Source organism: Nasonia vitripennis, chromosome 4 (genome assembly GCF_009193385.2).
Source record: "Nasonia vitripennis strain AsymCx chromosome 4, Nvit_psr_1.1, whole genome shotgun sequence".
In the NCBI taxonomy this organism is placed as follows: domain Eukaryota; kingdom Metazoa; phylum Arthropoda; class Insecta; order Hymenoptera; family Pteromalidae; genus Nasonia; species Nasonia vitripennis.
This window is the reverse complement of record NC_045760.1, coordinates 27,251,147-27,271,557: the sequence shown is the minus strand read 5'-3', so window position 1 is coordinate 27,271,557 and position 20,411 is coordinate 27,251,147. Positions and strand designations below refer to the sequence as shown.

Here is a 20,411-nt window from a genome sequence, read left to right as displayed (position 1 = left end):
AGAGAGAGAGGAGAGAGAGAGAGAGAGAGAGAGAGGGAGAAAGAGAGTAAACATAAAAGTACATTTGTACGCAATGGAATTTATATAGTTATATACACGATAAGATTTATTAAATTAAGTATACGTGAAAATAAAGTTTAAAAATTCATCAAATCAACGATCGTTGTCTATTTCAATTTTACCAGCAAACCCTCACCAACAAACAAAACTTGTATAAAAAGTTTTTAAATATTCATCAAGTTACATTTCTGTAATAAAAAGTATAATTGAATAAACGCCGCAACTAATTGGCATCAACGACATAAACAGAATCTATTAGACAATGAACTTCCATTTATCACCAGATAATCAACACACAATACGCGTTGCAGCGGCAAATGCGCAACAATACCAGTAGCCTGCAATTTCACCATACAAACACGCATACGCACACTTGCAATTTCAGAGGACAATCATCGCATCGCATGAATGACGTGTCTCCAGTCTCTCCTCCTTCCGCGAGATCGAATCGCAATAGCCGGACTTATATATATATATATATATATATATATATATATATATAGATATATATAGGTATATCGCAATACAGCTCCGAAACGAAGCGCCACTTTCGATCAGCTGATATCCTCGAGTTAGCTGCTACACGAGCAAATCGTCGCTTGAAGCAGTTGTAAAGAATCTCGGTTGTCGTCGATGCAGAACGAGGCATCAGCGACGAACTTGCGACCCATGACAATAAAGCCGAAGGTAAAACGAGTCTGTTAGAAAAGTGTCCTGCAGTGATAACCTCAAAAAAAAAATCTGTGCTCTACCGCGGGCGTTGTTTTTGCGCGATGATTCGGGGGGCGTTATCGGTGTTCCCTCGAACTGTCACGCTTATCGCGCTGTGCTTTTCGGCGACGTTTGTCTATGCCTGTGCGCGTATGTGTTATATGATCCTTTTTCTTTCTAATTACGTCGCGTTGAATAACAGGCGATGATTTGCCGCCTATACACGTTAGCTTTTGTGCACATCAGTGTTGTAAACACGGCTGATGATGCATGTGCATTCAGAGACCGTTTTGTTGTTGTATTTGCAGAGGACTGGCTTGGATGATAGAGGAAGTGAGTCAGAGGTACAAGCATCAGGATGTCCGTGGAGAGTCACGACAAGGAGAAGTGGCAGTTACTGCAGAGCCTCCGCTCCACCGTCGAGGGACTGCTGACCAATGGAGTGTCAAATGTCTGGAATGTCTACGGTGGCTTGAACCGACTGCACAATATAATGGAGAAGATATTCAAGCACGGTTGTCGCATATTCGATGTCCAAGTGAGTGCTACGTGCAGTATAGTATTCTAAGACTACTTGGGAATGATTAATCAGCAGAATTGGTTAATTTGTAATTCATAAAAATAGTATTGTAGGTAGATATGCATTGAAAGAGGTTTACTTAAATTTGTTCTCCCAATTTAGGGCGAACCAGATTGCTGGATTTTCATTCAAGGACTGAATTGGCTTCAACCATCCTTGGCTACTTCTCCAACAATGCGCGACTGTGATGAGTATCATGTGAATCTACCTAGTAGGATTGTGTCACATAAAGACATACTATGGTTATATAAGAGGTGAGCATTGAAAAAATGTTATGTCTAATCATTACAAAACCTTTAAGTTTAACAACAATCGAATTATTTGCAGTCTGGAAGACCATTCGCTATCGCAGAAACTGTCCTGGCTCTTATCCGACAAAGAGCACTTGCTCTCCTGCCTTGAACCCTGGGCTTTTCTCTGTCAAGAAAATTTAGCAGAGGCCACACTTGTCTGCTTGAGAGCTGTTGAGAAAAATCAACCTGCTTTACTGACTGAAATTGATCCGTCCCTGGTAAGAAAGCATGACTGACTTTTTTCAACTAAAAAAAAGTGACCTAAATGTTTTCTGCAGTCTTCTAAAATTAGAATATTGAAGTAACAAGCGTTGATGAATTAAAACTGTTGCTTGACTTTGTGAACTATTGTACCAGATTGCATAGGGGCTAGTAAGAAAAAATTGAAAAAAAAATTCATAAACAGTTCATAGAAGCAGCATGAAATCTATCAAAGCTGCCTGAACTCTGATAATTTAGCATGCTCTAATATTTGTTTCCTATTGCATCATTATTAGATGCAAAATTCATTATCAAACTAACTTTCAGAAATCTAGTTGAAGATAGAAAGCTCAACTAGACAATGCTAATCCCAAGCAGTATTCGAATTGTTGGTATCTTTTATGTTGAATTTTTTAAAAACATACAATTCTTTTCTTTCAATAATCTAATAAATTAATTAAAATACATTTTTATTATAGAATGATCAGTAAAAAAAATAACATATTTTCATTCTTTTAGTTTTTGCCAAGTTGGAACAGCAAAGACAGTCCAAAGCGCGCACATCGTCGCTCCTCCTCGTACCCAGTGAACCTATGCAGCAGCACTCGACAAGAACAACAAACGACGCCTAGCATAAGTAGTGCCGGTTGCTCAATCGCGATTACTCCTCAGAAGAGCGGCAACGATTCTAGTCTGTCACCTCGTGAACAACAGGAGGCGATTGCCAGTATCAAGTCAGAGCTGAACGATAAGGCAATCAAGGAGGAAACGAGCAGCAATACGTCCTTAAAAGCTTGGAGTAGTTTTCCGGATTTGAACGAAAACGGAGTCGAAGGCCTGGGAGTGACGACGCTCAAGACTATGACGAAGACGACGAGCGCGAAAAACGCCTCGGATAAGGTCGCGAACCGAGATCGCATGTCGCAATCGATCGAACTGTCCGACGTGATAAAAGTTGATTATTCGGAGGAGAAAGCTGTCGATGCGTCGACGTTCACGGAAGCTAAATCTAGTCCTGGTGAGGCCAATTCGTTCGAAATATTTGTATTTAAAAAGCGAAAGAAGGCAAATTTTCATACAAATAATTTCATTTATTTGATAACAGCGAAATCAAAGCTCCTGACAAGAAAAGGACGAAAATCACGGTCATCCGGAGCCAAACTCATCAAGGCAAAAGAGCTTCGAGGCAGTGGTGGCAGCTCGGACACTCTGAACTACGAAGAATCGATCCGCGCAGCGAAAATTCCCTTGATATCGAGCACCCCTGAGCACTCGGCTACGGATTCGGTGGGCATCGGGTCCAGACAGTCGCAGCCAAAACGAAAGACGTCCTTCATCACAGGCTCGGCGCCGGAGTTCTCGGGCTCCTGGAGCATCGAAGTCGAGGGTCAGAAGGATATCCGCACGCCTAAGAAGAGCTTCATCGAAGATGGAGGTAACAGCGTGTTGCCCATGGCTACATGCTATTTTCCCAAACCTAAGGAGGGTCAGAGTCTCATGAGCTTCCTGTCTTCAGCTCAGTTCGCCAGGGCGAACGCAGAGCTCGACAGAGAGAACGCGCATTTCAGTATTTCCGATGCTATGATTGCTGCTATCGAGCAGGTGAAAAAATGCTTCATTAGATTTTGAAGTATTCTCGAAAACGGCTAAATCAACTCGTATGACGTTTCTCGTTGCAGGTCAAGTGCAATCGGCAACTCCGGGCAGCCGACGAAGCGGCGGATGAGAGTGACGAGGAGATCAACGATCTCAAGCAGAAGCTGAGGATCAGGCGGCGCCAGCGACTGGAGGAGCGTCGAAAGGGTAACGTTGGCGCAACTTGGACTCGCGATCTTCTCAGCGACGGCAAGACCGATAGTGAGTTTCATTATTGGCCTGAAATACTCTCTCGTCTTATCGAATCCACGAAATCGACTTATTAGTCAAGTCGAAGATATGTGGGTCGTAAGAGATAATCAATGTGTGCCTATCCCCGTTGCCTATCCCCTTTGTGTTTACGTCTGTCCTTTGTCTATGCGCAGCGACGACGACGGACCAAAGTGTCAGCCCGTTGTCGACGTCTCCCGGCACTCCGTCCGACAGTATTTCGACGGATGACGTCGACGACTATGAAATGGACGATACGCGCAATTTGTCCGAGCTCAAAAATTCCGGTAACTACTCCGAATGAGTGATTATACGGGATGACTAGATTTCTTTTTCTCCCGGCTTGTTTAAATGCTCGCTTTTTATTCATTGCAGGAATATCAGTATCATTGGCCTCGCTATACTCAGATGCCGATCTCTACAGATCGTCTCCGAAGCACGGCACGGAATCGAATTTAACCGATAGTTCTATGTCCGCTGAAGGCGTTGCCTTATCTCTAATAAGTAAATTTAGCGAGAAACACTTGCCAAGAGCGAGCGAACTCAAATGGCTAGTCTCCGAACAAGACGCACCACAACGAGTAAGTGAAAAAATTGATCCAGATGTTATCTCCGGTTTGAGCGGGCTCTCAATTCAAAACTGTCGTCATATAGCGCCATTAAACCAATAAAATTTTATTTCGCAGCTGTTACCTCTTCCAAAAAGTTGGCCTGTCAGTCCAGACGACGCCGAGGGGGCCGATGGGAATTCGGTTTCTCTTCGGGGTACTATTGAATGGGCACCGCCAAGGCCTCAAATAATCTTTACTGCGCACCCTCCTCCCGTGTAAGAAAACAAATCATTAAAATTACGTAATACAATTTGTACGAGAATATACATTTGAAGCGTCAATAGAAAAATACTCGATTGATAGCGAGTATATTTACGACGCGATGGTGTGTATTATTATTATGTCAATGACGGCGCATGAGTTATTAATGAACTGAAATAGATATAAAGCAGAAGCTTGGATATAATAAACTAATATCGCTGACCGTGTTTGGCATTGCAGGAGACGGATTTTGATAGCAAAGCAGAATTATCGATGCGCCGGCTGTGGTATGAAGGTCGCGGTCGCGTACGCCAATAGGTTTCGATACTGCGAGTACTTGGGAAGATATTTTTGCACGGGCTGTCACACGAATCAAGTGACCTTGATACCAGGAAAAATTTTATCCAAATGGGACTTTAATAGGTAATCGACACTTTTAATAGAAAAACAAGTGTGAATTTTATAACTTTTTGTTTGTATATCAAATTTTATGTTTTTCAGGTTTCCGGTTTCGAATTTTTCATACAGGCTTTTGGATCAAATGGCGATAGATCCGCTGTTTCGAGTTAGCGATCTGAATCCGTCATTGTACAGGAGGATCAAGCAATTAGATCGCACAAGGTTTCTCCGCACGCAACTGTTCTATCTCAAAGATTTTCTTTTCGCTTGTCGATTCGCTAAAGAGTAAGTTTATATCTCTGTGTATATTACAATGCTCATGAAAATTGGTACGTATAATCGTTTGATAATTCAACAATCAATTGTTCTTCTTTTCAGAACCGAAGAAGCTTTAAGAAGAGAACCCGATTACATAATGACCGATCCCCACGTGTATTCCATACATAATTTTTCACAAGTAAAAACCGGAATACTCCCATTAGAATTAAGTAAACTGGTTCAAGAGTGCTGTAAACACGTTGCCGAGTGTGTGGTAAGTACCATAGTTTTTTTAAGACTTCGCTACAATTTTGCTAAAAGAATCATAATAAGTAGCGATAACTATAATTCTGAAATACAACAAAAAATCGTAAATTACACGCAGGGCATCTGTCCGTACAAATTATAATCGCGTAACAAAAGAGCGTTATTGCACATCTTCATCTCTCGTCGCGCTGCTATTATACGTCAATAGCCGAGCAAACTGAGAGTAAATCTCCCCTTCTTGTGCTGTTTCAGCTGTGCCAGGCACGAGGCTTCATGTGCGAGTTGTGCCATTCGAAGGATGTGATCTACCCGTGGGAGCTGGACAAGGTAAAACGTTGCGACAGCTGTGGCACCTGCTACCACGCGGCCTGTGCCAAGCCCGACTCGAACGAGTGCAAGAGGTGCGACCGGCTGCAAGCCAGGCGCGAGTCCAAGGAGGAGCAGCCGAGGTGATCCCAACAGTCCCCACTGCTAACCCTCCGTCGAGTTTCGATTATTCCGGCGGGTTCTTCGGGCTATTGTTGGACTGAATCGAAGACTTTTTGGAGGGAAATTGCCGGGCGCGACGGGGTGCCCCGTTGCGCTTGCCTTGCTTAGCTCGTTTTGTCTCTGTTGGTTTCGAGTATGGTTGAGAAAAATTTCGATTCTACTGAACAATATTTAATTTTCAAAGTTGTTTTAAATTTAAGGCTTTTCTTTGAAACTTGAAAATTTTAAGTAGACTAGATGGAACAGTTTTTGATAATCAGTATGGCAAAGAAAGATTTTCTATAATATACAGGCACTCAATAATATAATGGTCCCTTTGAATCATCAGACATGATAGGAGATTGTCGATCTTTTTCTAAACCGTATTTAATCGAAAACGCTAAAAACTAACGAGTCAAATTTTGTATAAAAAAGCTATTTCTGTGAAATTTATTTATTTTTGAATCAATCTAGCAGTCTAACTGCAAAATGCTTTAACAAAACGTATAGAAATGCCATAATATTCCTTATTCGAATTTTTATATTTACGAAAGGTTTTGTTTGTTTGCGTATTTATTTATGTTAATCCACAGGACATTATATCACTATGTTTATTGTAAAGTGCAAATGTTTTTACGCGACTACATAGGTATACGAAAGAGTACTTGTTATAAATGCGAATTGTCAACTGCGTCAACTAATTGAAAGAAACTACATAGAACTAGCATTTTTTATCATTGCATTTGAGAAAGTACATTATGATTGAAAATAGTTGCATGACACGCAAGTTTACTTGTAATGTTAAAAAGTTATTAGTATGAATAAGAATTGCGATCACCTTGATCAGTGACAAAGATTCGGAATATGGAGATTAAAAAAGTATTAATTGCAAGGTATATTTTGAAATTTGCGTGTCATTTTACCAGAATTTTATAAGCACCTTTTTAAGAAACGCATTGGCGCTATTCTTTAAAATTCGCACAGCCTTTTTGAAGTACGTACAAAATTACTAAGGTTCAACATTCATCTCTATTAATGTATACCTTGAAAAGGTGAAAAATGATTATATACATTTAGCTATAGGTATATGTAGATTTAAAATCAAAACTATAGTTCATCTACTGAATAGACTACTATTTAAACCTCTTTTTGTGAATCGAGTAAGATAAAATCGTTTTTCGAATATTTTTGAAGAATCTTAAAAGGTTTGATACAATATTTATTATAACTAAATCTAAAAAGTTGAAATGTGATATTTAGATCGTACTCTAGATAAAGAATTTTCTAATTAATCACCACGAACAAAATCTATTCTTTCAATTTCGTGTACTTTCTTAACGGTTCTCTAGTTCAGATGCATAGTACCTGGCTTTTAAGGAAATTATATATTGTAATGTTAGTGTAAATATTTATTAACTCGTTATTAATTTATTAAAGTTGTTATTTTAACAACGTTAAGAATAAAACTTTTTTTAGCAACTTAAGTATTGAATGACTACTTTTGTATTAAAAGAAAAGAGAGAATGACTAGGAAATTTAAGCAGAGGATGAATGGACTAATCAGATTTAGAAATGACAATTTATTATTTAAATTAAGTCACATTTATAGTAATCCACATACACACATGTTGCCGTAATAGTACATCCGCTGATGGTAAAAAAATATATTATAACATTATGTACATCGTGAAACATTTCAATAATAAAAATGTGGTAGTTTTATTGTTATTTACATGTGTTTTTTTTAACAATGGCATCAGTAGGAAAACTTCTAACTGAGAGAAATGTAAAATTCATTTCAAAATTCATTTTTCAACTTTACCAGACCTATGAGTATTCTAAAGAAAATTTAGAATATACCGTATTTTAGATTTTGAATCATATTGTCAAACAATTCACGTTTAGTTTTCACATAAAAAATTAGAGCAACGCTTCACTATATTAGCGAAAAAATCAGAAACTCCACAATCGGTGTATCACATACAGATGATATTGCTTGCTCTTTAAAAAGTTATCGTTATAATTGTCACATGACCCTCGATGCGTATACTTTTCATAGATAAAAAAAAAACAACGACGAATAAAGCTAAAATTAATTGAGTCTAAAGAATCTCGAATCGAATTCACGACAGTCAAACTACAATTACAGGTCGATGATTCACTGGTTAAGTCTCAAGAAGAAGGGAGGCTCACCTTCGCACCGAGTTTGCGCAACATTATAAAAAAATGAATGAATATATCATTAAAAGACGTAGAATTTTATCATCGATATCAGTCTGTATAAAATGCAACAAATATGCATAACAACGCGTCACTCTTAGTCTATGACAGAATCAGCTTGAAAGAACGTTGGCCATATTGTTCTCTAAGTCAATCATTAGTTTTACTTCTTTTTCGTAAAATCACTGTATTATATAGAAATTTATTAAATTCTTATAATACATCGTGTTTACATAGAAGAAATCGAAAATGGACAGAGGACATTCGACGGATATTAATGCTTTAAAAAAGGATGATAAACGTATGTAGAAGACAAAGTTAAAAAAGGATTTTTAAAAGTCCGTCAAAATTGAGTAGGAGTATAGAAAAGTATGACGCTATAATAGATTTTTAACAAATATAAAATCAAAATAGCTTAAGAATACTGAACGACGTATGACGCCAGTCAATACATATATCTAAAAAAAAAAATTATACAAACTCCTTCGTCCGTCTTGAACCATTTTCAGTAGAACTGTATATTCATTATCATTATTTATACTAATCGAGTTCTTATCTTTTTTTTCAACCACGTATCACACAAGCTTTGCGGAAACACCGAAGCGCGCGATTCAATGTCCAGGAGTGTCTCGCTCTTTTCTTGTCTCTCCCTCATTCTCGACTCAAGCTGTCTCGCAGTCAAAGGTTTGGCTCTGAAAAGAACCTCGTAAACGGTGCATCATGCATCCCGCTTTTTGTCAGACTTTAATACTTACGGTTTTAGCTAGATTCAATTAAATATCTAGTTCGTCTTTCAATGGCACTTTTGCTACTTCAAAGAATATCCTAAAAAATCATTTTTCTTTTAGTACACGAACAGTAAAAAATGTGTTTAAACTATTTTTAAAAATAGATTCACACTTACTTATGACTATATTTATTCCGAACAGTCGAAAGTGCATCTTTGTGTTTCCGGTGCAGTCCTTCATTGAGAGTGAGGACGATGTCTTTGAATTCAGACAGTTTGTAGCCCGTGTAGTACTCTAACGTGGGCGTCCAGCCACCAAGTTCCTTCATTTGTAACGCTAGGAAAAGGGCCGCAGCCGCCATCTTACTATCGCTGAATGATATCGTCGTGTAGTCCATCAGCGAGTACTCCAGAATGTAACGAGCTAATGTCAACGTAGGCATTGAAACCTTTGCACACTAAATATTTACATCGTTAGATATTTTTTACCAACTGAGACTAACCAATTACAATAATAAATGTTGTTTTAATATTTACCCTAGCATATCGTCTTAAAAATCTATAAGATAGAGGTATTCCTAAATCGAAATCCATAACTTTGAGAACACTCATCTCCATTCTGATGAGTTCCCGATGACTATAAGCACCATCACATATGTACAAAAAGTCTTCAATCATTGGAGGGATTCTTTCCTGTAAACAGTGATGTATAACAATTATAATATCTGTCAGAATTCATTGTATCAATTTAGAAAGTACAAAAATGGATTTTAAACTCACATCGAATTTGCTAGCTATGAAAAGACTGGCAGCTCCAAGAAGTTGGAGCGTTTCTTTCCCCACTGTGACTTTGGTCAGATATAGATCGACCAATTTCACAGCCAAGTAGAGAGTCTCGTGATTTAGTTCGAAAGATTCTTGGACCGCGACCATCCAATCCACAAGCAGTGAGCGCATCCAGCGCGACAGACAGACTTGACGCTCCATATAATCGTTGATCGGAAAGAGGCTCTCGCGTTCCTTCAGGTAGTCGAATATGTCCATAGCATAGTGTGGCACCTGGTAGGGATCTTGCCAGTTTTCTACGTCAAAATCCCACGCTACACCTTCTGGTAGTTCCCTTTCTGGAGGAGGATTGCGATTCACGGGAGCTTCTGTCTTTTCTTCGACCTCGACTTCTGACTCCTGGACCTCTTCCACGGGAGATTTTTTGTCGGCATCCTATAAAAAAATGGCATTCTTAACTCTCGCTATCGTTAACACTGAAAGTGGATAAATTTTTTTTCCGAAAAAATATTTAAACAAATAAGTTATTAAAATTATAAAAGTTGAATAAATTTTAACTTAAAAAATTGCAAATAAAGATAAAATATGTCTAATGTAGCTAAAAATTGTAATTCATTTTTGAAAATTTGAATCCTTGTAACGGTCGGCGCCGTGTGAAGTCCCGGCTTCACGGATGTAACGGTCATGGAGCAAAGATAAGATATGCGTAATTGCATACCAAGCATAAACATTTGAATTACTTTTTTGCAAATTAACGGCCGAATCAATGAAAAAAACTTACTTTGCCTGTCCTTGATAATCGTTTAACGTTTTCCTCTGGTAGAGTTTCCAAGGCACTGACATACAACGAGCTATCGTTGGATTTTTCCAAGTCAAGACTCCGCCTCACATTGGCAATTTTACTGGGAATTTCTGGCCTCTCTTCTTCCTTTTTCACGGGTGCTTTGGCTCGTATAACTTGTTTTGGATGTCTGTGAATAACATTGTTCTCGGCAGGTATGTTTAATATTTTTTCTAAAGTCCTTAATGTGCTAGTTGTTTGAGTAACGCTTTTAACAGGCTGGCTAACGGTAACTTTCTTTGCTGCTTTCTTAGCATCTTGAAGCTGGGCACCAATGGACTTTCCAATGGCCTACGAAAAAGAATGTAAACTGTTAATACACATTTTATACGACTGAAGTCAGAAAATGCATCAGTATTTGGTAAAAAAAAAACAATGTTCATACTACCAAACTACAATTGATATCATATTACTTACATTTCAACAAGCACTCAGGATATGAACTTTATTTTTAATCAAAAATACTGAAATGTAATAGATTACTGAACCTACATTAGTGATGTTACCAAGAGCAGACCGTTTCGTCGTCTTGTCTTTTAGAGGAGAGGCATCGGCCTTCCTCTTAATCCTGGTGTCTTTAAACAGAAGGGCTTGCTGCTTTGGATCAGAGATAACAGCATTCTGTTGTCGAGTGGCTAATCCTCGCCGAGTAACAACTCCAGTGACCTGGCTGGCCGCAGTTGTCTTGGTCTGCAGTACCTTAGAAGGTGCCATTTTGAAGACAGAATTCCCTTTTACTTAATATTAATTTCTGCAACAAACCCAAAAAAATATACAACTTTAGCATTTTGTAATAATAATCCAGCATAGAAAAATCAACTCATCCATGGCTCTCCTACACAAACCTAAATTATCAAGCGCCTATAAAACGCCACAAACTCACACGGACGCCGTGATCCTCGCATATGTCGCCCCATAGACTGACATAATCAATCTCTCAACACTATCCCGCCGGGGAAAAGCAACAACGCACAAACAATCGCTGAGCGTCTTTCTCCCTCGAATCAACGATCAACATGCAAACGTAAGGAATGTCGGCCCTCGCAACGCCCCTTCAGGTAAAAAGCAAAGCAGCGAGTCCCGCGCGCGCGTAACCGTCGCCCCGCGCAGTAAAATCGATCTTAAAATTCCGACCGACTCGGAAATTCGGGTTTTTCCGTCTATCAAGCCACTGCAGACACTCCCGATGGCTAGAAGTGCAAAATCCGGGCAGGTTTAAGTCATAAATCACGAGAATTCGTGAAAATAAGGACGACGAAGTGCCGATTGGGAGGAAACGCGCGGGAAGGAAAATCCGGCTTTTCCAAGGCGTGATGCAGTCATCCCTCCCCTCGGCGTCTTGGGAAACTTCGGATCGCACGTCGCGCACGTTTTTCGGCACGACCTTCGTTACGCACAGGACCCCCGCGTTTCGACCGTTATAGGAAGCCATGATGATATGCGCCGCTCCAAAACAATCACACAGAGCGAGAGAGGGAGAGAGACACGGAGATGTAGCCTCGTTAACGGAAATTTCACACGTACCTTAGAGAGCACTTAGCTGGCGCGTCGTCCAGGAACTGCACCGGGCTGCTCAAAGAAGCCACCTCGTCATTGACTTAGATTCACGGAGCGATTTTACAAGTGCGTGGATACACGATGAGAGCGTCGTTGATCTGCAGAGACAGTTACAACTATGCGATCTTGATGCTGAATCGAGAGGGGGAGAGTCGACGACGACGGTACAAGGAGGAAAAAAACTGGATGACTGACTCCTCTCGATGTTTTACTTCCCCGCGGGCGTCAAACTCTCATTACTCGAGCATCGTCCTCTCGATATTATTCACTACGGTGTATGGCTACCTACTCTCTCTCTCCCGAGGGCAAACGGCCATTCGCGCGTGCTACTGCGTAAGTACTGTGTCTGCGAGGAGCGACGACGAGTTGACGCAGCGGCCGTTCGTTCAAAATATCCTAGGATACGACCGTTGCACTGAGCATTGGCCAATCGCGTGGAAGGAGAAACGCCGGTGGAGACACCTCGTGGTGATGCCGCGTCAGAAGAGAGGCTCTGACGTCAATATTACCGTCGATGACCGAAACGAGCCAAGCTACATTATACTCTCCTATGTGGGAAATTGTGAGATGATTTTTTTTTTCATTCAACGAGGGGATTGTTTTTTCTTCGGTTTGTTAATTTGCCGAGGTTCGCGGGTTGAATAGGTTAGAAAGACATTGCTGCACACCGGCGGTTCTTTTGTTCGGCTGGGAATTTTTACGAGGCACGCTTATTGTTTATTTATTTATTTATTTTTTTTGTAGTTATGGGTGTTTGGAATTTTTGTTTACGAGGCGATACGGATTCGGAATTAGGCACCTTTACCTTGGAACGCATGCGTGAAGCATGTGCGTTCGTTATGCGATACGATCGTAATATTCCCAGAGAAAAATGTACAAACTGCACACAGTCACTCGTAAAAATGCCTCGTTTTTATTTTAAACAGAATTAAGAGTTATAATTAAGAAATAAGTATTCGAACGCACTGCCAGCAATTCAAAATTTCAAATCGAATTCGAAAAAAAACGGTCGTCCGCATTTAAACGGCCGGAGCCCCAAACGTGTGCAGTTCTCGAAGCTATTCAACCTGGTACAGTCTCCCCATCGGCCAAAGAATCAACCCTCTAAAAAGCAGCTCTCATTCAGAAAATCTCTCGATAAGCGCAAAATCTCCTCGATAAACAAAGCGTAAACAACGAAAAAATCGTCAGCTTTCCCTACGCAGTGACAGTCACACCGTGCTAGTGCAACAACGCGCAGCATGACGTCGCCGAAAAGACGCCGCCTCGTAACCCCAAATACACGACTAGCAGACGGTAAAATCGTGCGGCGGAGGCGCAGACGTGCGTTTATATCGTATATTTCATAACCTCGTAATCACCAAGACGCGTATACGACATCCGAGGATATTCTCGGGACACGAAGATCCTTTGCGCGTCAAGTGGCCCCGGCCTACAGTGCAATTTCCGAGAGAGAAGAGCCGAAACGAGTTTGCTTCGCGACAACGTGCGCCTATGTATACATGTATATATCGTACATACATCTGTCTCTCTCTTTCACTCGGGGCTTTCTCAAAACAGATTCCTGCTCCAACGTGTGCTTGTTATACACCGCTTTTTTTCATCCTGCGCCCCTGCCTGTATAGATATAGACACACGCACTGTGCTATGGCTTTCTCTCCTTTTGCCAATTGTATTCGGCTGTGCACCGTTCACTTTGATTTCTCATTTCAAGGCCTATTATAGTCTGACTTAGCCTGCGAATTTTTTTTTTAAATTCACGCCGTATCATTCAAATTTAAATGTACACACATGCACGTATCGCCAAATAAAATGGACGATCGGCTACGATCGCGAGCGTCAGATCGTTTGTTTTGATATTCGTAGAAAAAAAATCTCTCACAACACACGATATAATTTACATACACATATTTGTAGAGAGTCTAACGCCGCCGAGCGGATTATTTGAAACAGACGAGCCGATTGTCATCGACTAATATACACGCGATAATTATCAATGACACTCGAGATCAGCAGTGAAGTGGCTTGAAAAAAATTCGAACATGCAGAACGAGCCGTTCAACGTGAAATACATCACGGTCAACACTTGCTTTGTCTATCTGCCGGAGCAGTGGTTGAGAAGAGTTTCTTCGCGGGTGAGTCGATTGATTTGATAATATATTTCTATTTGTTTATATTGACTTACTTGGATGCGATGCGATGGGCGGAAGTCTCTGCGCGCTGCTGCATCCGAGACCAGATTTTTCGAAAAAGGGCCGTTGTGATGCTGCGCTGCGCAGCTGTGATTGACAAGATACTTTCGAAAACAGCTGCGCTATGGGGAAAATACAAAAAAGCGGTTATACTCGGACGCTGCAACGGCTCTGTGGAGGTAGTAGTAGAGGATGTCAATTCCTGGTTATGATAAGGCAGAGAACTGACGTGTCGATCGCGAGTCAGCTGATCGTTTCTGTTTTATCGACTTTGTTCTGCCTTACCGATTCGAATTTTTTGAATTTTCAAGCCTGCGTTCTAGAACGCGAATCGATACGGGCAGTTCGTTAATCGAATATACTATTGAAAATAGCAATAATCAAACGTAAAAGCAGCTATTCGCACAATTAAAAATTCTTTAATTTAACCGTTATAATTCATGCAATCAACATACAAACCGCCTAATAATTTCCGTTGAAAATTATGCGGAAGATTAAACCGGCCTCTCTCTCGGCACATAGCCCCCACGAATAAATACGCAATTGTTTACATTTCGGCGGGTGTGATCGGACGCGCGGCCCACCGCGAGGTGTAAAATTATATCCGGTTTTTGCTCTGTATTATACGCGCATTCGGGAAATATATCACCGATGCTATCGCGTATAAAATCGCTATTTACCGACGTTAATATGCGGATCAAAACTTTGGTTTATGCGCCTCTCGCATTCGGATATAAAAGCCGCACAAATCATCTCCTTTTTCCCTCGAAAACGAGATAGGAATTATACGATGATTTATTTCTCGCAAAATATACACACAAGAACAAAAAAAGGCCATTATAAAGCGAGAAAAATAAGCTCCTATTATTTTTTTTCTTATTCCGTTGTACAGCCGAACGTAGTGAAGCTGCGGCACAATGACGTCAATTATTACTTATCTTGGTACACGAGGCCAAGTCCTGATAACTCGATGCTCTGCCTGAGCGCGACATTTGCAAGGACTTTAAACATTAAGGAGGGCGATGAGGTCTTTGTGTCTTGCGCGGAGGAGCCGCCCCCCTTAACGAGCCTCCTCGTCGCGCCCAGGAGTTCCCACGACCGAGAAATACTGGTCTGTATATATACGTATATGACGAAGCCTAGCTCTACTTGCTTTTATTATTATTTTACAGTCTTATCTCGCGCGAGAGCGACTATACGGCTTTTCCTTGCTTTGCATTATGTTAGGGCAGTAGGGAGATAAGGCGATTATTGCGTATGTGCACTTTTCTTTTACTTTTTTTTTCATCAGGAGCTTCAGTGCGAGAACGTCCAGGCGAATCTGCTGAACCAGATCAGCGTCGTGGCCAAGGACCAGACGATCGTCGCTTGGGTCTCCAAGTTTCTCTCGGTTACGCTGATCGTCAGTGAGTGTTCGAAACGATTTTTTTTAATTACTGCCCAAGCGGAAATAATCTCATTCACATAATTGTTAATAAAGCTTATTAGCTTTTATTAGGTTTTAATAGTTTTTTGAGCATGTTAAATAATATCCAAGAAAAAAGCTTAAAATAGCTAATAACAGCTATTAGATCTTACTACAGTTTAGTAGCTTTTATTAGTATCATTGTGTGTTTTTAGAAACATTAAAACCAAGTGATTAAAGAAAAACTTACTAAAATATCATAATAATTATGAATACCTATAAATCCAAATTATTATATGTAAATATTTTTTAAAACTTATTAGAAGTTATTAGCTTTTTTGAAGGTAACGCATTTATTTATTTTTGTGCCAGAATATATCAAAAATCTAATTAAAGCTAAAAATAGCTAATAAAATCTATAAAATATTACTAACCATTATTAGAGTCCAAAATCTACATATTATAAATCGATCATAAAACTTATTAGCTTTTATAACATTTTTTTTTTTGATAAATAAATTTCCGCCTGAGTGGATATGAAAAACGAAATTTTTATCGCAGCTCAACTGAACCCGCAGTTCAAGTACGGCAGACTCCAGGAGAACACCGAGATCCACGTGGGCGACGCGGTTGCGATTCCTGTACCTTCGGAAACCACGGCTGAATCCGAAGTCCAGAATAGCCTCAGTGGTATCCTCGGCGACATGTTCACTGCGTCCATTCATGTGAAAAAGACCTACAGAGCTCAGCCTCTGCCGAGGATCAGCTCTTTCGAGTCTGCTTTTCGGGTTTACGTACCTCGATCGCAACTTCCGGGTTTGGTAAGCAGTGATGCACTGGGCAGGATCAGGAAGGTCAGAGAGGACAGGCAGCATGTGAAGGCTGGGGGTATGAGGTTCGCTAAGAGGACTGATGGCTCGAAGGAGTTTACGGTGAGAATAAGAGTTATCAGTTTCCCGTCGCAATGTACATAATATAACCTTATGTTTCGTTCGTTCATCAGGTGCAAGTATGTCCACTGGAAGACCTGTTGGCTCGTCTACCGAAGACCTTCGACGAGAACTACTTCACGAGCTTCTCTCGGCATCCTTGTGTCTTCGTGGCCGAGGACTTGCTCGACAACCTTCGCATCAGAGTCGGGGGAAAGGTCGTTCTCGAATCGATCGACGAGGTCCAAAGCAGCGTCGTGTGCAAGTCGATAGAGATCTCATCCTGTGAAAAATCCGCTTCGGTCGAGGTCTTCCGAGATTACGTGATTCGAAATTCGAAGGACAATAAGATGCTTTTGAACTCGCACGCACAGATCAGCGTGGATGATGACACGTGGTATCTGGTCAAATTATCGCCGGAGGATTGCTCCTACGGACTTTTCGACGTGGGTGTACTGAGAAGTATGGATGTGAGGGTGAATAAAGCCAGTGTGGAAGATGTTCGACCTGTCGAGGAGCCGACGGAGGATACTGATGTGCCGATTAAGAGCGTTGCGACCGAGTATGCTTTTATTGTAATCTATAATTTATCAGATAATATATATAAGTTAATTTCGAACGATCGTTCCAGAATACTGCAGGAGATCATATCAGAATGCAAGGGAGTGCTAACCCTGAGCTTGGGGCTTCACAACGTCGGCGACTTCGAGTACGACAGGGAAAACCTATTGATCAGCGGCACAACGGGCTCCGGCAAAACGACGGTCTGCAAACTGCTCCGTGAGATTCTTACCGCATCGCCGTATTTCGTTCACGCTCGTGTCGTGGATTGCAGATCCTTGAAAGGTGCGATATTTTTATAGCGATGATGTGCCTCACTTCTCACGATCCGCTTATGTTACAGGCAAAAAGTCGGAAGTCATACAGAAGCTTCTGGCTACCGAACTTTCCCAGGCCGTTTACTACCAACCCTCGATTCTATTTCTCGATGACCTCGAAAGCATAACCAGCGCTGGATCTAACACGGAAGAGAATACGCCGGATTCTATGAACGCTGCGAGGTACGTATTGATTAAAATTTGTCAGTTTTCCATACTAAACTTTCTGGTATTCCAGAATAACGGATGCGATTTTCAACACTATCACCGAGTACCAAGCTACGAATTACATATCTGTTGTGGCCACTTGCACCGACGTCACGAAGGTCGGCAAGAAGCTGAGAGAAGCTCGAGGTGTTCATTTCTTCCGTACCATTTTGACGATACCAAATTTGGAAAAGGTATGAGCTTATAAACAAAAAGAGTAAAAAAAATTTTGTAAGTATGCTTATACGCTGGTGATGTAAATCGAGTTTATGGTTCGGTTTTGACAGGACGACAGAATCAAAATTCTGAGGAAGAGTCTCCAAGACAAATTGTACCTCAGCAAGGAGATCGATTGGGACCATTACGCGAACAAAACGGAGGGTTGGGTCGCTCAGGATCTCGTCGTCTTAGCGGACAAAGCCGCTTTCACCGCATGGAAACGACACGGTATTTGTTCAATTCTTACGTATACTGAATAATCAGAAAGCTTTTGCCTCTATAAAATTGATTAAATGCTCATTTTTCACATTCACGTTGCACAGTCAAAGAAAAATCCCAAGGCTCGCTGATGCTTCGCGACGACGACCTGTCCTCCACACTGTCCCGTTGCACACCCATGTCACTTCACGGAGTGAACCTGTTCCACGGCTCAGGCCACAATTGGTCGGATATCGGCGGCTTAGCTTCCGTCAAGCTCGGCCTAGTAGAGATCCTGCACTGGCCGCTGCGCTATCCGGAGATCTTCAAGCGGGCGCCGATCAAGCTCCAGAGCGGGATTTTACTGTACGGCATGCCTGGCACTGGGAAAACCATGCTAGCCGGTGCTATCGCCAAGGAGTGCGGGTTAAATTTAATTAGCGTGAAGGTTGGCTATTTATATTTTTATATTTTAGCTATGAAAAATTTTATTGTAATTCTTGTTTTTTGCTAGGGTCCGGAACTGCTGTCGAAGTATATAGGCGCTAGCGAAGAGGCTGTGCGAAACGTTTTCGAAAAGTAAGTTCACTTCTAACTTTCTGCAAAAGCCAATACCTACGACGTTATTTCAATGTTGCAGAGCTCAACGAGCGAGACCTTGCGTTTTGTTCTTCGACGAGTTTGAGAGTCTCGCGCCGAGGTAATAAAATTATGCGTTAAATCGTAAAATATTTTACACAATCGAATTATTCGCAATCGTAATGCACCGACTAACGAGAAATTTTGATCGTCGAATTAAAACAGACGAGGCCACGACAGTACTGGGGTGACCGATCGCGTGGTAAATCAGTTGCTAACCCATTTGGATGGAATCGAGGGGAGAGAGGGGGTCGCGGTTGTCGCCGCCTCTTCGCGCCCGGATCTACTCGATCCTGCGCTCCTCAGGCCGGGTCGTCTCGACAAATCGCTGCTTTGTCCCTTGCCCGACGAGGTGTGTTATATTATAATTATTTTCGCTTTTAATGATACTATCTCAAAGCAATTTTTCTTTATTTTAGTTTATACAATAAAATACGTGGTTTCAGGCGGAGAGAGAAGAGATACTGGCAGCGCTTTGCCGAACGCACGAGATCGATACGCAAGACCTGGATTTGAAAGCAGTGGCCAGTTTGACATCTGGCTTCACTGGGGCTGATCTGAACGCAGTTTTGATGCAAGCTCGGTTGAACGTCATCGAGGAAGCTCTGGAGAACTCTTCAATCGTAAGGTCTTATGCTATTGGTTATCTTTTCTTTAGTTATTAATAATTTATTGATTAAACACATTTCCTTCAGGAAAAGCAGCAGAATTATGCCGACGAGAAAGTCACTCAGCGACATGTAGTCGAATCAGTTCGTTCGACCAAGCCGTCTCTACTAGCCTCGGAAAAGGAGAAATATCGAAGGATGTGAGTATTTTTCTTGAGAAATTACAAGAAGATGTTCCTTGTAAAATTTATTACATTTTAGTTTTTACTCTCGATGTTTCAGATACGCGAAGTTTGCGAAAAGTGAAAGCTACGCCAGCGACGAACTTAAACATCAGAGGGCTACTTTGGCTTAGAATTCATTGATGTGTATTATAATTTTTCAATTTTTAAGTGGATGTTATATTTTGTATAATAATTGGTATAATTTTGTTATTCTTGAATAAAAACTAAAAAAAAATTATTAAATCGATGGTTATTGTTATTTTCAAATACTCCATTTTTTAATTTCGAATAGAATACTGTTTTATTATTAGTACACAGACAACTTCTATAAATGTAGGTCGAATTGGAGTGATTCAGTTACAAGTTTTTATTACGAGTATAGAAAAGTTTGCAAACTTAATTTTTTACAGTCTCACCATGTCAAGCTAAAAACTCGGCCGCAATTACGTAAAATTAAAAATCCGAAAACCACGCTCAGAGAGTTAGCTGTTTTAACAAGGATAATAAACTTTAGCTCGGCGTATATAGGTGAGAGTCGGGATCACACATCGGAGCATCATCGCATCAGGAGCATAACGTCGCCGGTTTCCGAGCTAGCTTGTGTGTAATATACTATATAGCTGTATACGTGTGTAATGTAACTAAGGAAACGCAGAGCTCGAGGTAGGTTTATTAGCATACGCCAATCTACCCCGTTTTGCTCCACTTCATCCTAGCGCACACTTCGCTGAACGCCGAGGGGTTTATTATCTTATGCGTTATAATGGGCTGAGAGGGCGAGTAAGCGAGATGCAGATAAATGTAGTTGGCGCGAGCGCACACCTGGATGGGCTTCTCTCCCAAGTAAGATGATGAATTGGTTTTGT

The 20,411-nt window shown here is 41.0% G+C and overlaps 3 protein-coding genes across 12 annotated transcripts; 2 read left to right on the top strand and 1 right to left on the bottom strand.

Annotated features, from left to right (window-relative positions):
- Nucleotides 1-587: 587 nt before the first annotated feature.
- On the top strand, nucleotides 588-7,969 carry LOC100122809 (run domain Beclin-1-interacting and cysteine-rich domain-containing protein). Of its 3 annotated transcripts, XM_008211908.4 has the most exons (15): nucleotides 588-747; nucleotides 1,080-1,309; nucleotides 1,454-1,605; nucleotides 1,679-1,862; nucleotides 2,365-2,863; nucleotides 2,951-3,280; nucleotides 3,362-3,447; nucleotides 3,525-3,702; nucleotides 3,867-3,998; nucleotides 4,087-4,292; nucleotides 4,398-4,537; nucleotides 4,764-4,946; nucleotides 5,025-5,207; nucleotides 5,301-5,454; nucleotides 5,700-7,969. In XM_008211908.4, exons 2-15 carry the CDS (start codon nucleotides 1,130-1,132, stop codon nucleotides 5,898-5,900), a joined length of 2,808 nt encoding a protein of 935 aa, XP_008210130.1. In that variant the 5' UTR covers nucleotides 588-747; nucleotides 1,080-1,129; the 3' UTR covers nucleotides 5,901-7,969. The 3 variants fall into 3 exon arrangements, with proteins under 3 accessions (XP_008210130.1, XP_008210128.1, XP_008210131.1); XM_008211906.4 differs by having other exon boundaries at nucleotides 2,951-3,447; XM_008211909.4 differs by lacking the exon at nucleotides 3,867-3,998 and having other exon boundaries at nucleotides 2,951-3,447.
- LOC100122822 (G2/mitotic-specific cyclin-B3) lies at nucleotides 7,476-14,368 on the bottom strand. Of its 2 annotated transcripts, none has more exons than XM_001606374.6 (7): nucleotides 14,232-14,368; nucleotides 10,982-11,240; nucleotides 10,430-10,780; nucleotides 9,643-10,083; nucleotides 9,400-9,555; nucleotides 9,040-9,320; nucleotides 7,476-8,960 (listed from the first exon to the last, which is right to left on the bottom strand). In XM_001606374.6, exons 2-7 carry the CDS (start codon nucleotides 11,201-11,203, stop codon nucleotides 8,909-8,911), a joined length of 1,503 nt encoding a protein of 500 aa, XP_001606424.1. In that variant the 5' UTR covers nucleotides 11,204-11,240; nucleotides 14,232-14,368; the 3' UTR covers nucleotides 7,476-8,908. The 2 variants fall into 2 exon arrangements, with proteins under 2 accessions (XP_001606424.1, XP_003427238.1); XM_003427190.5 differs by lacking the exon at nucleotides 14,232-14,368 and adding an exon at nucleotides 12,014-12,557.
- LOC100122835 (peroxisome biogenesis protein 1) lies at nucleotides 13,190-19,788 on the top strand. Of its 7 annotated transcripts, none has more exons than XM_031930861.1 (17): nucleotides 13,190-13,342; nucleotides 13,964-14,181; nucleotides 15,131-15,349; nucleotides 15,530-15,644; nucleotides 16,205-16,575; nucleotides 16,647-17,134; nucleotides 17,204-17,418; nucleotides 17,477-17,633; nucleotides 17,689-17,851; nucleotides 17,945-18,104; nucleotides 18,200-18,522; nucleotides 18,589-18,653; nucleotides 18,715-18,774; nucleotides 18,879-19,065; nucleotides 19,160-19,336; nucleotides 19,409-19,521; nucleotides 19,583-19,788. In XM_031930861.1, the coding sequence occupies exons 2-17, from the start codon at nucleotides 14,089-14,091 to the stop codon at nucleotides 19,674-19,676; spliced, it is 3,000 nt and encodes a 999-aa protein (XP_031786721.1). In that variant the 5' UTR covers nucleotides 13,190-13,342; nucleotides 13,964-14,088; the 3' UTR covers nucleotides 19,677-19,788. The 7 variants fall into 7 exon arrangements, with proteins under 7 accessions (XP_031786721.1, XP_031786720.1, XP_031786719.1 ...); XM_031930860.1 differs by having other exon boundaries at nucleotides 13,190-13,532; XM_031930859.1 differs by having other exon boundaries at nucleotides 13,190-13,542.
- Nucleotides 19,789-20,411: the final 623 nt, after the last annotated feature.

Excerpts from the sequence above, each read along its gene's own strand:
- LOC100122809 (XM_008211906.4), top strand. The coding sequence starts at position 1,130 with ATGTCCGTGGAGAGTCACGACAAGGAGAAGTGGCAGTTACTGCAGAGC. Across the intron at positions 1,310-1,453 it reads GTCGCATATTCGATGTCCAA|GGCGAACCAGATTGCTGGAT; the intron begins GTGAGTGCTACG and ends CTCCCAATTTAG. Across the intron at positions 3,999-4,086 it reads GTCCGAGCTCAAAAATTCCG|GAATATCAGTATCATTGGCC; the intron begins GTAACTACTCCG and ends TATTCATTGCAG.
- LOC100122822 (XM_001606374.6), bottom strand. The coding sequence starts at position 11,203 with ATGGCACCTTCTAAGGTACTGCAGACCAAGACAACTGCGGCCAGCCAG. Across the intron at positions 10,781-10,981 it reads CTCTTGGTAACATCACTAAT|GCCATTGGAAAGTCCATTGG; the intron begins GTAGGTTCAGTA and ends TCTTTTTCGTAG. Across the intron at positions 9,321-9,399 it reads TTTTAAGACGATATGCTAGG|TGTGCAAAGGTTTCAATGCC; the intron begins GTAAATATTAAA and ends GTAAATATTTAG.
- LOC100122835 (XM_031930857.1), top strand. The coding sequence starts at position 14,241 with ATGCGATGGGCGGAAGTCTCTGCGCGCTGCTGCATCCGAGACCAGATT. Across the intron at positions 17,419-17,476 it reads GGATTGCAGATCCTTGAAAG|GCAAAAAGTCGGAAGTCATA; the intron begins GTGCGATATTTT and ends CTTATGTTACAG. Across the intron at positions 19,066-19,159 it reads TTTGTCCCTTGCCCGACGAG|GCGGAGAGAGAAGAGATACT; the intron begins GTGTGTTATATT and ends ACGTGGTTTCAG.